This window comes from Musca vetustissima, unplaced genomic scaffold, assembly GCF_032173495.1.
Source record: "Musca vetustissima isolate MV318-11 ecotype Yass unplaced genomic scaffold, APGP_CSIRO_Mvet_v1 utg8971, whole genome shotgun sequence".
Taxonomy (NCBI): Eukaryota; Metazoa; Arthropoda; class Insecta; order Diptera; family Muscidae; genus Musca; species Musca vetustissima.
The window spans coordinates 18372-37834 of record NW_026888898.1 but is presented as its reverse complement, the minus strand read 5'-3'; the positions used below and the strand labels follow the sequence as shown (position 1 = coordinate 37834).

Genomic DNA, 19463 nt, shown 5'->3' with positions numbered 1-19463 from the left:
TTCGGGTAAGATCTTCATGTATATGGTCCACTGTTGTCATAAGGAGGCATCCTTGTGGTCAGAATTTGTGCACCATCGACCATGATATTCTGCGGGTGCTTCATGTCGGCTTTCCATGTGGTGAACAGTGTGGATTTAGTGGCCGATATCTGAATATTCCTCAGATGAAAGAACTGTGATGTATCAGCTACATACACATTCAGCTACATACACAATGGGACCCGACGCCATGATCCTACAATGATCCGCATACATTACGATATATCTGGTTGAAGAATTTAAGAATGGTAAGGTTTCCCGAGATATGACCCCTCCTGGGGTTATTAATTTTTTTTCGTTTCGGCTTATTGTTTTTAAATGCTACACAAGTATTACCGATTAACCTCTCCAGACTTCAAAAACAATTAAATTGACAGTACACTTGTGAAATACCATTACCATTTAGACTAGATCCGGGACCAAAATTTGGATGATTTAGCGTTTCGAATGACATCTCCAACACCATCCTTTGTAAATAGTCGTGTTCCCTTCTCTGCTCGGAGGGCATTTATACGAAGTAACACCATCCGTTTCGAGTAGTCACCCATGAGGAGCTCTAAAAACTGTAGTTTGGATCTGTCATCCTTCTCTCAAGGATTCTAGAGTGACTTAACCCTTGTCCACAATTTACTTGTTCCCCCTCCGTTCATATTTCAGAGCTTCAGGTTATCATATTCGGGGCGTTGTACAACATCATGCCGTGTTCGGTGATGTGTTTGATGTGGAGGAGACTGCATAACTGTCTCATAATTCGACGAAGACGTTGATGGCGAGGATACTGACGACACGCTGCGAAATGTGTTAACGAAGTACACCCATCCCACCCATGCATTGCTTCTCACCGGTACAAAACGAAAGTCCGGGGCTACTTTCTATCCCGGTGCGGACCAAAGAGGTTCGGAGCAGACATCCCGATTACTTATGTTATATTTTTTATTTGTGAGACCATGTTGTCCCATAGAAGTAGCTAGGGATTTTTAAAAACACACTTATATGACACTCCCATATTTGGGAGTAATAACGTGAAACTATGACATCTATTTACGGAAAATGAAACCTTAAATTGCAGATTTGAAAGAAGCATTCAAATATTTAAATATTTTTCGTGCAACATTATTATCGACAAACAGCATTATCACAGTGGTGAATGCGGTTCCCAAATATATGTGAACACCCTGTCACATACAATTGGTATTTCGTATGTACTGTACACCACATACAAGGTATTGATTGTGCATCTTCATTTTGTTCAATATTTATCCAACAGATGGAGCTGGTGCTGACAACAAAAGCATGGCAAAGACATAAAAGTATAAAGATAGGACAATCGATACGTCCACAATTTCCAATAGATGGCTTTTCCTCTGTTGTTACGATATCATAACAACAGAGAGAACAATATTAAACGTTGTTAATGCTATATCTTAAGTTTATTAAATAAAAAAATATTTTTTGAGTGCAGATCTCTGATTTTATTTACATTTTATACACAAATTTTCGCGTATTTGCGTTTTTATTGTTAACATGCCTCTGTTATGCCTGATTCCCCCTGGATATTTTTTCATTAACTATTTTGCCAAAATGCATTTTGTCGAGTCTTTACGGTTTCTATGTCTTTGAGCATGGTTAGCAAAGAATTTTATGTATGGGCAAATAAAAAAAATTGGATGGTTTAGAAGGATTGTCAACAATATCACATGATTACAATTCTATGTATGAAGGATTTCTAAAATTTTGCCATTTTTCCAAATATTTCTTCTCTCGTCGAATTTCATTTTCTGTGCTATCTCGATATGTTTTTATACCACAAAAAGCCGAATTGGCATGGTCCAATAATGTCATTGACTATTATTGGCTTCAGTCGTTCACACATCACGCTGGATAGCACTTTATATACCATGGGAAGGAGACTTATTCCTCTATAGTTGGAATATAACCAAAGACATAAAAGTATAAAGATAGGACAATCGATACGTCAACAATTTCCAATAGATGGCTTTTCCTCTGTTGTTACGATATCATAACAACAGACCGAACAATATTAAACGTTTTAATCGCTATATAGCAAGCTTATAAAATAAAAATATATATTTTATGTGCTGATCTCTGATTTTATTTCCATTTTATGCACACATTTTAGCGTATTAGCGTTTTTATTCTTAACATGCCTCTGTTATACCTGATACCCCCTGGATATTTTTTCATAAACTATTTTGTCAAAATGCATTTTGTCGAGTCTTTACGTTTTCTATGTCTTTGATATAACGTCTTGCCTCGTTTTTTGTGCACAGGACACATAATGCCGAGGTTCCAATCATTGGTCATGCATTCCTTTAGCCAAATTGTACTAATCAGCTTGTGCATGCTCGTGATCAGCATCAGATCACCAGTCTTGAATAATTCGGCTGGGAATCCATCGGCACCTCCTGCTTTATTGTTCATTAGCCGACTAATTGCTACTCTGACCTCATCTTGGCTAGGTGGTATACAATATATACCGGCATCTCTTATTGGTTGTGGGGTATCTTCTTCACCGCCACTATTTAATACCAGAAGCTTTTCCTAATACTCGTCCCAGATCCTCAAAACGCAATCTGTATCTGTCACCAGGTTTTCATCTTCATCCCTCGTTGGTAAAATTTTCGGACTTCATTCTGACGTAAAGCTGACATCTCGATTTGCTCACGCTCACGTTTTTCTTTCTAAAAATACGTTTCTCCTGTCTCATTTTCTCTCGATAATTCTCCATCGCATTATCTGTTGCTACTGTCTGCAGGGTAGCCCTATACGCCGTTTTTTCACATCAGTAACATTACAATTCTGATCGTACCATGGGTTTCTTGATGGTGGTTTGCAATACCTCGATATACTCACCGACGACCCCATAAATATTCTTGATACGAATGAAATTCTATGCCAATTTAGTCATGTCGTTCTGCTGACATCACGAAAGTCGTCGCAATAATTTAGATAGATGTTTGAAATTTTGCACAAACAATGCTACTAATCCTACGATGTTCGATCTAGTTTCTCGTTAGGCCCTATATACCTATACCTCACATTATTCGGTATTTTGAAGATTTTCGGAAAATTTGGAATTTTGTGAGAACATTTTTCTGCATTAAATTATAAAAATTGATCCATTTTTAAAAGAATTGTAGGAAATATTTGTTCTATCCCAGTGTTTATACCCTTCACCACACTGTGGTACAGGGTATTATGTCTTTGTGCATATGTTTGTAACAGGCAAAAGGATACTCGATAGACACATGGTTCCTTTTCAGAATATGCATATAATCACTTTCTAAGTCGATTTATGCATGTCCGTCCGTCCTTCTGTCTGTCCATGTTAAATTGTGAACAAAGTACAGGTCGCATTTATTATTCGAATTGGATGAAATTTGGCACAGCTCATTCATTTGGCCCAAGGACGAACCCTATTGAAATTGGGAAAAATCGGTTCAGATTTAGATATAGCTCCCATATATATTTTCTTTCGATTTAAGGTAAATGGTGCACCCAAGACCCTATATATCTTTCGATTTGCACGAAATTTGGCACAGAGTTTTGAATTTGGTCTGGGGTCATGTCTGCCAAGTTTCGTGGAAATCGGTTCAGATTCGGATATAGCTCACATACATATTCTCGTCCGATTTTGTGTAAAAGGTGTACCAAAGCTTCTACATTTCTATCGGTTTGCACGAAATTTGTATATCATACTGAATTAAGTCCAGAATGATGTGTGTTAAATTTCGTGAAAATTGGATAAGATTTAGATATAGCTCCCATATATATTTTCTTCCGATTTAAGGTAAATGGTGTGCCAAAGTCCCTATATACCGTTCGATTTGCACGGAATTTGACATAGCGTAATGACTTAAGTCTAGAATGATGTGTGTTAGTTTTCCTGAAAATGCAGATTTAGAAATATCTGCCACATATATATTTTCGTCCGATTTTAGGTAAATGGTGCACCAAACTCCTCCGATTGACACGACATTTTGCTCAACGTATTCAATTGAGACTAATTGATTGCGTCTTTTTTGTAATGGGTGCAGACATAGCTTCCATATATATTTCGAACGGGTGTCTGATTGATATTATCGAATAGTGTGTATCAAGTGTGCTATAAATCGATTTACCTAAATTTGTCCCATTGAAATTTAGCATAGGTTGCAGAAAATCATGTATATGGATTGATGTTAGTCGGTTCATTTATTGAATTAAAAAATGTAGAATATACCCAAAGTGGTGAAGAGTATCAGCCCGACTTTACTTCTTTCATTACTGGTTTTTTAATAGTAGAACTAGTAAAAGGGAAACATGTCAAAATCGTTCTTAGAGTACCAAATCATAGACTAATGAAAATATAGACGACGAAATGCTCTCACCAGTCCTCTCTCAATTGAGGCTGCTGAATGCACTACTCAATTTTAAATGCTGATTTACTTCAATATTTGAACCTTTTAATTTAGAATGCCACTAAACATAGTTAGTTTTAAGCAAAAAATATATCCTCAGGTAAAAACATTGAAGAAAAATAGGCCATTTCCCCCAAAAAACGTCTTCAAAAATTTATGAGTTTTTTGTTTTGAGTCACTTGACCGCGCATTTTTTGAGTATTTCATCGTCTATATCTTCATTAGTCTATGACCAAATCATACGAAAAATTCTGAGTATCTTTAGTTAGGTGTTTCGTTTTCCCTTGGCAACAATTTACCATGGTGGTGTAGCCACCAAGTATAAAAGTCCTGATCAATTTTTGGTATTTTGAATATCCACCAAATGGGGCAGAGTATATTAAGCTCGATTCGATCTTATTAAAGGTTCAATGTTCATTTCTCCTTTTTTAAATTTTAAAAAGTGCCTGTAAATATTCCATATTTTGTTGAGTCTTATACCACGTGAGTACCCATCTGAGTATTTGTAGTTTTTTTTGGTATTTTGAATATCCACCTCATGGAGCAGGGAATAGCAAGTACGTCTAGTTGTTTTTAGCAGGATCAGTGTTGTTCCGTGTTATTGCAGTCCTTTTCATGTAAATTCCTTTATTTTATGTTTCGCCTTATAATGTTGATGCAGTCCTATGCTGTGGTTGTCATAAACACTTGTGGTAAAATGTCAGTATCAGGCAGTAACAAAAATAGCAACAACAAAATTACAAAATTGTAGTAGAATTACAAGTTTTACGTTCCATTTGGAAATGACAAAAACAGTTCTAAGAAACAACTGTGTTAACATTGATTCTCTCCTACCTAAGAGTGACCTCTGAGGACAAAATACTCAAAAATATTCTTTTAGATTTATTTTACTTGGAAGCCTATATCAAAGAGATTGCATATACATTTTCTTTTTTTAACAATATTTGTTTACACATATAATAAAAATATAAATATATTTTTATTTGGATTTGCTGGAAATGATCAACATAACATAAATTGTCGGTATAAATAATTTATGCAAAAATTAATATAGTGAAGAAACAAACAAATGTATCCATAATCTAAAATGTTAGCTTTGGTATATACTGAACTATTCACCATTGGTTCATCAATGTGCGGTAGTGATTTTGAAATTTTACATTTCACCTGAAAATTAAATTGATTTAAAATATTTTTTTTTTAATTTTTGGCTTTTAAAGCTCAGGCAAACCTTAACAACTTCATGCATTATTCCCATGGAAAATGATCGGAATAATTTCGCGGGCTTTAAACCACACAACATGGCTGCCTTTGTGTAATGACAATTGATAATGTCATTATAATATCTAGGAAAAATATTGAATATTTGAACGATATTTAAATGCAATTATGAAACAAATATATACATATCACTCACTTGCTGCAAGGCCGGCATAAATGAAAAAAATTGATTTTGCAGAAAATTCTGTTTATGCTTTACACACACACACACTTAATGGGGAACAGAGAAACTTTAACAGCTTGCCATTCAAAGCGTATAAGAGCAATTGATCCAAATATTTATTGTTTACACAACATGAAGTCTGACATAGCGAATAATTCTGCATCATTAACTCAAAAATCACAATTTTTGTTTTATGCCGGTCTACAGAAAATAAGCGATATATACTAAACCTACTGACAAACCACATCCTCATTTGTTTTCTCAAACCAATCTGGCGGACCTTCGCATTCAATCAAATCTTCGTGAAGTTCTTGTAAACAATCCTGGTAATTCGTTAGATCTAAAAGAAAAATAATGTATTATCTAATAGATATAAAATAGAACAAGTAAAAAGTCCTTTAGTTCGGTTGGGCCGAGACCTCCACCATGAGGTGTGCAATCTAAGTACCAAAAATCGACGGGTCCCACATATGGGGCCTATGTCAATATCTGACAGAAGTTTTCTTTAGTCTTATGTGGGAAAACGAAATAAAAACATACAGAAGCACAGGTTGCAAAATAGGCTTAGTCCTTTAGAATAATGAATATGGGATGGATCTTTGTCAAGTTGTGTTTTATACTCCAAAAATCCAATCCACCTCCTAATAGCCATATTGCTTGGTTAGAGCCAAGAAAGTACTTAAAATGGAATGTAGTCTATATGATGGCATTGTCAAAATATGGAACTACATATCGTCATCATAAATGCAAACGGGCGTAACTACAGAAAAATTCGAAAGTGGCGTTTTGTTTGATTATTGTTCGTTTAACCAAACTACATGTTCACACAAAATTTTGGACATCTAACATCAAAAACAGTGATCTCATTTTAATTCAAACGGACGTAACTACAATAGTATGTTTATACCCTTCTGTACCACACTGTGGTACAGGGTATTATGTCTTTGTGCATATGTTTGTAACAGACAAAAGGAAACGAGATAGACACATGGTTCCTTTTGAGAATATGCATAGAATCACTTTCTGAGTCTGTTAAATTGTCCCTGTTAAATTGTAAACAAAGTACAGGTCACATTTATGATCCGAATTGGATGAAATTTAACACAGACCACTTATTCGGCCCAAGGACGAACCCTATTGAAATTGGGAAAATTGGTTCAGATTTAGATATAGCTCCCATATGTATATTTGGCCGATTTAATGTAAACAGTCCCTATATATCTTCCGATTTGCACGAAATTTGGTATAGCCTGATGTGTGTTAAGTTTCCTGAAAATCGGTCAAGATTTAGATATAGCTCCCATATATATTTTTGTCCGATTTAATGTAAATGGTACAACAAAGTCCGTATATATTTGTCGATTTACACGAAATTTGGTGGACAGACATACTCGACTCGAAATTTCGTAACTTTAAAATTTTGGAAAATATTTTTGAGCAACTTTCTGCCGAGAGTGTCTGGTGAAAAATATTCTTGAAGAACAAACACACTCAACACATCGCTCATTTGCTGCAAGACGGGCATAATACCAAAATCGTTATTTTTTAGTTAATGAGGCAGAATTGTTCCCTATATCAGACTTCATATTGTGTAAAAAATTCAGATGATTATATCATACACACTCTAATTGAGAAGCTGTAGAAGTTCCTCTGTCCCATATAAAGTGTGAGTAAATTGACAACTTAAAACGCATTTTCTGCAAAATCGATTTTTTTTGTTTTATGCCGGTCTTGCAGCAAATGAGATATATATATATAACCCCAAATTTTGAAAAGCTTTTTTGAACAAAGTCTGGTGGACAGACACACACACAAGCTTAAATTAATAAAATTTATAACCTTAAAATATTGAACTATTTTTTATGTTCTGTGCAGATGTATGAACATATGTATGCCAGTTTCGTAAAACGCGGAAGATATTTTTATATCCTCAGCCTTATGGCTAATGAGGGTATATACACTATGATACTTTGATATTGATTTAAGGTCCCATGTTTCTTGGGACCAAATCCGTTTCAGAAAATTTGGAGTCGATTTGCAAATGTCCGTTCGTCCGTTGTCCGCCTGGCCGTCGATTTCATCCAAACTTTGCACATCTTAATATTTCTTCTTCAAGTTCGAAGATAGGGAATATCGGTTCACTCCTTCCCCCACTAAATTGCCAAAATTGTGCAAAAATTAATTCTATAATATTATGCGAACGAACTATCCGATTTTAACCAAACTTTATACAACGTATTATCTTTACGAAGCTTAGATCAAGGAGAAGGATGGGATCCATTGGTCCGCTCCTTCTGAATATCCCCCACAAATGGTCAACATTTTCAATATTTATAAATACAACATCAAAAGAATGGAATATCCGATTTGAACCAAACTTTGCAAAACCTTTTAATTATTTATTATTATTAGCACCTCCCCCACAAATGGTCAAAATTTTCAATATTTATAAATACAATATTATGAGAATGGAATGTCCTATTTTAGAAGATGGGATCTGCCCTCTCCTTCTGGTACCTCCCCCACAAATGGTCAACATTTTCAATACTTATAAATACAATATCAAGGGATTGGAATGTTCTATTTGAAACAAACTTTGCACAACCTATTATCTCTACCAAGGCTAGATAAGGTCCGAATATGAAACCTATTGGTACACTCCGTAAGGTACCTCCAATACAAAATTGTCAAGTTCTGACCCCGAAAGGGTCAGTATTTTATGAACTTGTAAATTTTATGAAATTTAAGCAAATTTCATAGTCGATTTGATCAACATTTAATCTGAAAACTATTTGAAAAAAAACATACCATATATAAAGCGAATTATAAAACCTGTGTGTAATTCCGAAGATCTCCGCAAACTATAGGCTGAGGGTATATATCTGTAGGCAACACGGACTGATAATTTTTTATTTGTTGTACAAACAGCATGTTTCAGTTTCAGAAGAAGTTTGAAAATCGGAATTTTTCATGGCACTTATATACAATTTAAGACCTAATTTGGTTGAAAAACGTGTCTAAAATAACGAAAAATATTGTTTATTTTGGGTCTGCCCCCAAAATATGGACCAATATTCATATACATTATCTTACATAAAATTACATCCATTTTTATTGAAAAATATTCCAAACCTTTAATTGAAATTTGAGAGGTACGTTTAAATGGGGGCTACCCTAAAAAGTGGACCCATAGTGATAATTTTAGATAAGATGATTTGCTACACTAGCAGATCTATAAATTCAAAACAATTCGTTTGGGACGATATATCCCACTTGCAGCACCAAAATTTTTAGATGCACTATCGAAGCTCTATCTTGAATATTATTTTTCCAGATTGTTTTGTTTTCGATATTCCCTCTGTTTTACTAATTTTTTAGTACGGGAGCATACTATATATATATATATATGACTTGAGCAAAAAATGTAATGTCCTTGTTGCTAACGGGTGGAGGTGGGCAACCGCTCGCTTTGCAGCTGACACCATAACTCATAATCAGTGCCACTTACTTGCAGTGTACACGAAATGTATATCCATGTATCGGGGACCTGTGTTCGTGGCATACAAATCAACCAAAAATTGTTTCGTTAAAAAGGAACACCAAACGTAAAAAAAGTTTGCAATATATCGAAATTTTGAGGATATGTTTATATGAATTCTATACCATAACGAGGGACCAAACATCCAAGGAGTAGTGGCAATGTATATGCAAAATTGAAATGTTCCATTTTTACCAAAGCCAGCACTATAATGATTTCAACACATGTCTAAATTGAGTCTCCAGTGCATATTTATTTCACAATTCAAAAGTCCGAAGACCACATTTAGGCAATATTTCGAGATTTGGCATAAGGAGTGACAAATTTAATATTCCCTCCTCCTTAGGGTGGAGGGTATACAAATTTAGGAAATATAATTAAAAATGTCCGACCCATCTCATTGATAATTGGTCAATGAATGAATTGTATTTCAATATGTTTCGAGTATTTCAGCGTGTATCGCTTCTATATAAGTGGCATCGAATTATGTGCAGTAATTCTTTGGCATTAATAATTAATTCATTAGTTAGTAATTGTTATTAAATATATGTGTGTATGCCCACCACTAGTGTATGTAATGACATTCCGGTCACACTTCTCAAAACAGTGACAAAAATAACATCCTTTTCGCAATCTTAATCTACTTACGTTTCTCTTCGGCAGAAAATCTCTGCTGACAAATCGATTCATCAAAATATCGTAGACCATTATAAAGCTTCACATACAGATTCTCCTTCGCCGATAGTTTGGACTTTGTTATTATTTTGTTTATCTTGATCAAAACATCTGCCACCGCATTACAGGTGTTAAGCATTGGTTTCTCTGTCACAAGCTGCACAATACCCTCTGGACTCATAATGTTGAGGCGGGCAAATTGTTGCAACAATTTATTTTCATCACAATGTCCAATTAATTGATTGTCATCGATTGACTTCTGTTCGGATAATAATTGTACATTGAAGAGCTTTTTGTAAAATATTATTCCTGATTGGAAGGGGGATGATTGTGATTCTTACCTTAACAATGCAATTGTCAGATTTCATTAATTTTTTGTTTATCCAATTACGCAAATAATTAAAATTGCTTGAGACAAGCAGCAGCATTAAAACGATTATCAGGAGACAAAGAATTGATGTTATCGCTCGCATTTAATGTTCAAAATAATTGCTTGCATTTATAGGATTTCATTTTTGTTTTTCAAATCTTTTGTTTAGAATGAATTATAAAAAAAAATTGAAATGTTGTGATTTTTTTAATTGTTTGTAAATGTATTAGGGCAATTCATTAACAAATAAATAACAAGAATTTTTATCATGGAAGAGGGTTTTAATATTTCAGACCAGCCGTAATTAATGATAATTATCTCGGTAAATGTTTGGTAAGATTGGACACCCAATGACAACGAAATAAATATTTTGAGGTGTTAAAAATTTAATAAACCCTCACCTAATAAAAGGTATTATAAAATTATATAGAGAACGCAAATTAGGATTTGTCTGTTTTCTGATGAACAATATAAAGATGCGTTAAGTTCGGTTGGTCCAAACTTCGTGGACATTAACACGATATTCTGAACCATACTCTGCCCATACTCCCAAAAATTTCCCAATTTTGGTCATACCATTATGTGGTTTCTATCATAAAAAGTGAATCCGTATTGAACATTTTTGGTAGAAAGATTTGCTATTCAATTTCAATTAAAAATAAAATTTTACAGTCAATTCGATTAAAAAACGTGTCCATACTCCCCAATATGGAACATTTTCAGTAGGAAAATTTGATATCCAATGATAATTGAAATTACCAATACCATTGCACAACTGAGGCGTGTCTATCTTTTATTTGGTCTTCTTTTCCTCATCCCGAAAATGTTGGTGCTCTTGCCTGGTGCATTAATTTAACTTTGGCGACTTTAGCAAAAAATCGCATTTCCTTCTTGCTAACAGGGGAGGTAGACAACCACTCTTTTGTCCATTGTATAATTTGCAGCTGACACCATAACTCATAATCAGTGCCACTTACTTGCAGTACACACGAAATGGATATCCATGTATCTGGGACCTGCGTTCGTTGCATACAATGCAACCAAAAAAATAAACTTCGTTCTATGTAGTGGCTGACACAAGAAAAGCCGCAGGTGGTAAAAAGGAACTCAAAAACGTGAAATTGAACTACATCGGGAGATTTTCAGACAAAATAATGTATACACTAAACGAATACCTATAATACAAACTTTAGATCTTTAGTGCCCAATTACATAAAATCGGAAAGAAATATAGGAGCTTTGGTACAATATTTACATAAAATCGGACGAAAATATATATGGAAGCTATATCTAAACCTGAACCGATTTTTCCTAATTTCAATAGCGTTCATTCCTGGGACAAATATATGGGCTGTGCCAAATTTTATTAAATTCAGATCATAAATGCAACCATTGCTTAAAATTTAACATGGACAGATAGGCATGGCATGCATTAATCGACTCGTTTCATTTTGCCTGTTACAAACATATGCGCAAAGACATAATACCCTTTACCACAGTGTGGTGAAGGATATAAGAATATTGACCGCCATTTTCGATCCATATTGAATCTTTACGATTTTTCTTGCAGAATCGTAATCAACATCTCCGAAACCCATATATGTAATATTTATTTCTGCAAAAAAATGTGATATCTAGCCCATAGTGCGTTATCTGTTTATACTTGTAAGTAATCGGCTACAATTTTATATCCACTACCGAAATACAATGTATGTAAATTCTGGATCACAGTATGTTGATGAATCTCGATAGACTTCGTAGAGAACTTATTGCAGGTATTTTGAAAGTCTATACCGTATTTCCAAAAACAAAAGGTTCAGAATATATTCTATACAACTTCTTGCATATTCTTGGCATTCTCAATTTCCATAGGGTTAAAAACCTACTCCAAACTGAAAACTAATATTCCCATCCCAAGCCATATTTTCAGCAGAAGGGGCTGGTACATGGGGTATTATTAGTTTGTGTGGCCTCAGGTGTTTGTAGCGCAATGAAATATTGGCTATGATCCGATATGTGTGTCTGTCCACACATCCATCCATAAAAAACTGTAATCAAAGATCACAGTTAAGGACCTCCATATAGATTTAGATCTCAAATGACCTTAATGGCGATTGTGAATCTGGATAACGAATAAGCATAACAGTTTTGAAAATGATCGGACAATATTTAGCAGGTCAAATGTACGATTATCGAGATTATTAATCAAGTCTTCACTCGGTGGATGAAATACGAAAGAGTTTTGATTGATCTATAATCTGATATAAATTTCAAAAATTTCCATATTCGGGTATAGGAGATGTATAAACATTTGTATAAGTTTGTACATATTCTAAATTGTTCAGTGTTAGTTGTGTAGTGCATAATATGTTCAGATTCGTCCGACTTTACTGCTCCGCTTATTGGTTTTAAATATAGGCTTATTGTTATTCATATTTTTCAAGTGTCAATGCCGGGGATCGGACAAATAAAAGCGATAAGTTTGTTCTGGTCGAATTTTTATACCCTCCACCATGCGGTGTACATTCTAAATTTCTTTAAAAAGTCGGGACCTTTATATGGAGGCTACTGTATTGTAGATCAGTTGTTGTATATACTCTTAGATAATTCAATACCAAATTACAGAGGCGAAAACTATCTAAGAAACTTTAACATAGCAAAAATTGGGGACTTTGTCGAAACATAGGCCTATAATGATAATCTTCTTTGCAAATGCACCAAGCCTCTGAAAAAAATAGAATTTTTTGTTAGAAAATACGGTTAAACTCCTCAAATTCTGAAAATTGTGCGATACCTCTATATGGGGCTATGTCGAAAGGTGGATCCATAATGATTATTTTCGGGTCAGATGTATGTAAGTCTTCATAAAACCCGAAATGACAAATTAGAGCATTTTTTGGTACGGCTAAAATGCCAAAAAATTTTATTTATATGAGAACTATACCTAAACGCATGACATTAGGTAGGTAGTCTCATGCAGTCATATGTTTCCATTTTTTTCATAAATTTGCCATTGACAGTATTCAGCTTTCAAAATTTAAATGAAAATATCTTCCTTCGAAATGTACGCATATCATGTGTTCAGTGGCAAAAATTGCTATATATTTTATATTTATGACTATTTTGAAGTTCCCTGCCTCTAAAACAACCATAACAACCATATTTAAATCTTGAGAGCATTGTTCAGCTTTAGAAAATATATTTTGTTTAATTTATTGAATCATGTTATTTAAAATTGATAAATGAGCATGGTATAATAATAGAAGGTAACAGCAAGTGTTGTTGTACAACAAACGATGCAACAACCACATGGAAATTTGTTGTTGTAAGTTATACTAGTGTCAACCTCATTTGACAGAAAAATTTAAACAAACAAACAAATTATCAACAAATTATACATTTTTATTTTGAAAATGTAATATTTTCGAATCCTCAAAATAAAATTTTAAAAACATGAATGAAAATCTATCAAATTTATATATCTATCGCTTCCACATCTTTGCGATTTATTCCATGAAGAAAGATTTGCTTTCTCAAACTTTCCCAGCAGGCAGATTGAGTAATTTGAATACGGGAGGACATTTAATAAAGAACAATTTCGAATTGTATGCGTTCCCAATTTTCCTGTTGGGTGCTTTTTAAAAACATAATTTGTCATATTCATATTGACACTAGTATTACTTTGGAATCAAATCAGCTGGGTTTTGCTGTTACCTTTTATAATTGCACCATGATAAATGAGTTTCAAATTAAAAAGGGTTGCCATCATCGAATTCTCAAATGAGACTACCTTCTGTAATTACGCCATGTCTAAACGTGTACCGATATATCTCATTTGTCGTACCAAACATCCTAGGAGTAATATCAATGTCAGTGCAAAATTACAGAGTTCTTTCCTAAATATTGCTACCTCTGTCGTGATTTAAACAGACAGGCATGGCTATATTTATACCCTTCACCAGAGTGTGGTACAGGGTATTATATCTTTGTGCACATGTTTGTAACAGGCAAAAATAATCGAGGTAGACCCATGGTTCCTTTTAAGAATATGCATAGAATCACTTTCTGAGTCGATTTATGCATGTCCGTCTATCCGTCCGTCCGTCCATGTATTTTTGTTAAGAAAGTACAGGTCGCATTTATGATCCGATTTGAATGAAATTTGGCACAGGTCACTTAATTGGCCGAAGGACGAACCCTATTGAAAATGGGAAAAATCGGTTCAGATTTAGATATAGTTCCCATATATATTTTCGTCCGATTTAAGGTAAATGGTGTACTAAAGTCCCTAAATATCTTTCGATTTGCACGAAATTTGGCACAGAGTACTGAATTAGGTCTAGAATGATGTGTGCCAAGTTTCGAGAAAATCGGTTCAGATTTAGATATAGCTCCCATATATAGTTTCGTCCGATTTAAGGTAAATGGTGCACCAAAGTCCCTATATATCTTTCGATTTGCACGAAATTTGGCACAGAGTACTGATGTGTGCTAAGTTTCGAGAAAATCTGGTCAGATTTATATATAGCTCCCATATATATTTTCGTCCGATCTAAGGTAAATGGGGCTCCAAAGTGCCTATATATTTCGATTTGCACGAAATTTGGCATAGAGTACTGAATTAGGTCCAGAATGATGCAAGTTTCCTTGAAATCGGTTCAGATTAGCTTCGATATATAATTTCGACCTATTCATGTTGACTGTACACCAAATTTTCAATGGGTGCCTGATTGATACACTTTAAACAGTGTGTGTGCTTTAAATCTATTTACAAAATTTAGAATAGGTTGCAGAATGGCATGTGTTGGAATTGATGTTAGTCGGTTTACTTATAGATAAAGATCGCATATTTAAGTTCGTTCAATTTCATGTCAATGTTCCTTAGAAAAGGCGACGTCTGTTAGGATACATATGTAGACTATCCCCAAAGTGGTGAAGGGTATCATATAGTCGGCCCATTCCGACTTTACTAGTTTCCTTACTTTTTTATTTTTATCAAGAATGTATATATGGGGTCTACGACTAATTTGTCGAGATGTTGCCACCCGAATGGCAAATTAAATATACACTCCATCTTATGGTGGAGGGTATAAAAATAAAAAATAGAATTACATTTATTCTCCATTTTTAAGAAAATATTAACTTTTCATTAGTACCATAATAATACATCAATTTTGTTCTTCACCCAAATATACACAAGTGTATTGTTATATATTGTATACACCTTACATATTATATACATCTTAAGTTCCTTTCTTTGTATCCTTATTTCATTGTATTCATTTTCTCCAATCAGTCCATATTTTGCAACACTTGACGTTAATTTCCATATTTGTTTTTTTTTTATTTTGGCCATGAACTCACCGAACACCACAGCCACCAGAATTGCGAATGCAACAAAGAGAAGTATAATTAAAATTCACTTTCCATATCGGATATGTGTGCACGACACGCAGGCGAAATTAATCCAGAAAATATGGAAAATATCAGTTGCAACAATTTCATAGTCGACATTAATATTTTTTCATTGATGCAAACATTTTTTCTGCATAAAGAAAGCTTTAATGGGATTTTTCAAAAAGGCTTTCGAAAAGACAAATATATTATGCATTAAAAAAATAGTATATTATTTTACTATTGTGTAAATAGAATACCTGACATATGCATATATAGTAGTCCCCATAGCAGGACTACTACAGATATTCTTCTACTACTCATTGAATCCCTTAAATAGGTATTCTATACATATCATACCTTATATAGATTAAATCTTCTAACTATAATACAGCTTAAATGTACCCCATAAATTACCATTAATCATGCACTATATATATATATATATTCTTCTTGCATTCTAAATATATACGAGGCCTACTAGGCATCTTCTAAAAATATCTATAAAACTAAACATATATGTATATGGGCAATATTGCCAATTTTTTAACATAGCTGAATTATTTAAGTATATGAAAAAGGTGAATAGATTGGGGTTCATAGATCTGGTGAATAGATTTGGGTTCATAGACAAAAAACCTTTCAAACCCAAATATCTCTTGTAACAAAGCGAAGTACTTAGCTGCCCAACGTACCCTATACCAAAATTCGTGCAAATCGAAAGATATATAGGGACTTTGGTACACCATTTACATTAAATCGGACGAAAATATATATGGGAGCTATATCTAAATCTGGACCGATTTTCACGAAACTTAACACACATCATTCTAGACCTAGTTCAGTACACTATACCAAATTTCGTACAAATCGAAAGATATATAGGGTATTTAGTGGACAATTTACATTAAATCGGACGAAAATATATATGGGTCTATCTAAATCTGGACCGATTTCCAGGAAACTTAACACACATCATTCTAGACCTAATTCATTATTCTATGCGAAATTTCGTGCAAATCGAAAGATATATGGGGACTTTGGTACACCATTTTCATTAAATCGGACGAAAATATATATGGGAGCTATATCTAAATATGGACCGATTTTCAGGAAACTTAACACACATCTTTCTAGACCTAATTCAGTACGCTGTGCCGAATTTCGTGGAAATCGAAACATATATAGGGACTTTGGTGCCCCATTTACCTTAAATCGGACGAAAATATATATGGGAGCTATATCTAATCTGAACCGATTTTCACGAAACTTTGCCACATCATTCTAGACTTAATTCAGTACGCTATGCCAAAATTCGTGCAAATGAAAAGATTTCCAGGGGCTTTGGTGCACCAATTACCTACAGTCAGGCAAAAATATATATGGGGGCTATATCTAAATCTGAACCGATTTTCATGAAACTTAGCACAAATGCCAGTACGCTATGCCCAATTTCGTGCAAATGGAAAGATATATAGGGTCTTTGGTAGACCAATTAACTTTAATCGGATGAACATATATATGGGAGCTATATCTAAATCTGAACCGGTTGCCACGAAACTTTGCACACATCATTCTAAACTTAATTTAGTACGCTATGCCAAATTTCGTGCAAATCGAAAGATATCTAGGGACTTTTGTACACAATTTACCTTAAATCGGGCGAAGATATATATGGGAGCTATATCTAAATCTGAACCGATTTTCACGAAACTTGGCATACATCATTCTAAACCTTATTCATTACGCTGTGCCAAATTTCGTGCAAATCGAAAGATATATAGGGGCTTTGGTACACAATTTACCTTAAATCGGGCGAAGATATATATGGGAGCTATATCTAAATCTGAACCGATTTTTATGAAATTTTACACACATCATTCTAGACCTAATTCATTACGCTGTGCCAATTTTCGTGCAAATCGAAAGATATATAGGGACCGTTTACATTAAATCGGACGAAAATATATATGGGAGCTATATCTAAATCTGAACCGATTTTTCCCAATTTCAATAGGGTTCGTCCTTGGGCCAAAAAAATGAGCTGTGCTAAATTTCATCCAATTCGGATCATAAATGCGACCTGTACTTTGTTTACAATTTAACATCTACAGACGGACAGACGTACGGACGGACATGCATAAATCGACTCAGAAAGTGATTCTATGCATATTCTCAAAAGGAACCATGGGTCTATCTCGATTATTTTTGCCTGTTACAAACATATGCACAAAGACATAATACCCTGTACCACAGTGTGGTGAAGGGTATAAAAATGTGTAAAAACCGGTTGAGGCGAACCAGTTTTTTTATGTTCTCCAACGATTTGTGACTAAGCAAACCATTTCACGGTCTACTTATCAACAAAATGGGGACTACATCTCTGGTATATCATTTTACAAAATTTTAACTGCATCTTCCTTTAAATGAGGCTGACATTTTGAAGCTCGATTTGGAGTGTTTTTTTTTTAATTTTATTTCTAACTTTAATACGCAAACAGGAGTTTCTAAAAATCAATTATAAGATTATTGTAGTCGCGAATCCGCGTAATTTGATATGTATTTTGTAATTTGATATATAGTATGCACAGCTTCTGAGATATACCCATCCGAAGGTGGAAATTTTATGCGATCAAATTTCTAAAAAAAAACCAATTTGTTGGGCCAAATTTTTAGATCTGTCAACTGATTGATATGGGTATCCGCGATCGGAAAGGCTTTTTACGTTTCGGATGATATAAAATCGTCTTCGTGAAAATCCATCTACTGGAACGGCGGGAACTGTCCTTCCAAAAACACGATATTTGGGAAACAACGTTCTTGAAAATATCGCGGATTTAATTGCATTTTCCATAGATCATTTCCGATTCAATAAATGACCTCATACGGATTTTGATCTTTTTCGAAAAGAGAACTTTAACAACTTCAGCCGAAAGAGAGATGTACCCAATTTATCTCAAAAATAGTGTGAGGTTCTTAATGGACCACATTGAAATCGGTATAGATCGATGTATTTTTTTAGGGTGCACACCGAAATCGGATGCGCATTAATAGCATATGGATTTTTCGGAAATTGTTCGCGTTTTACGATTTTTTTGGGTACTTCAATACAACATGTAGTACATCTTAGCCGTCAAATGAAATTTTGCAAAATATACACGGGTTGGAAGATAAACTTCAGCACTTCCTGGAAACCACATGCGCATCAAATGATTTTGAGAATTACGCGATTTAGACGCAATTTAAAATGTATATTTCATAATATTATTTTATTTTAAGATTTATTCCTATTTATAGAACCCCAAGATTTATCGGAAGGGTCTTGATATAATCCGCAAGGTGTATACTTATACACAAAAAGTGATTATTATTGTATGTCAATTTTTCGGCAAAATTCGGTAAAATATTTTTTTCTAAAATTTCTTGTATAAAATTAAAAAATAAATATGATGACATTTTTTTCGAACCAAAAACAAATATTTTTCCCTCAATATCTTGTTTGATTTACAAACCGCTACACGGACTTGTGTGATTTTGATATAATTTGATTCATTATGGTGTTTAGGTTATGTAGATATTTTT

General features: G+C 34.1%; 1 protein-coding gene across 1 annotated transcript; it reads right to left on the bottom strand.

Moving 5' to 3' along the window:
* Nucleotides 1-1067: 1067 nt before the first annotated feature.
* On the bottom strand, nt 1068-10485 carry LOC133336683 (uncharacterized). The gene is made up of 5 exons (XM_061544961.1): nt 10459-10485; nt 10091-10406; nt 6139-6244; nt 5692-5806; nt 1068-1076 (listed from the first exon to the last, which is right to left on the bottom strand). Exons 1-5 carry the CDS (start codon nt 10483-10485, stop codon nt 1068-1070), a joined length of 573 nt encoding a protein of 190 aa, XP_061400945.1.
* Nucleotides 10486-19463: the final 8978 nt, after the last annotated feature.

Bases quoted from the DNA above. Each gene is read 5' to 3' on its own strand.
- LOC133336683 (XM_061544961.1), bottom strand. From the start codon at position 10,485: ATGAAATCTGACAATTGCATTGTTAAG. The intron at 10,407-10,458 runs GTAAGAATCACA...TTTTACAAAAAG, and splicing joins CTGACAATTGCATTGTTAAG to CTCTTCAATGTACAATTATT. The intron at 6,245-10,090 runs GTAAGTAGATTA...TTTTTCTTTTAG, and splicing joins ATTTTCTGCCGAAGAGAAAC to ATCTAACGAATTACCAGGAT.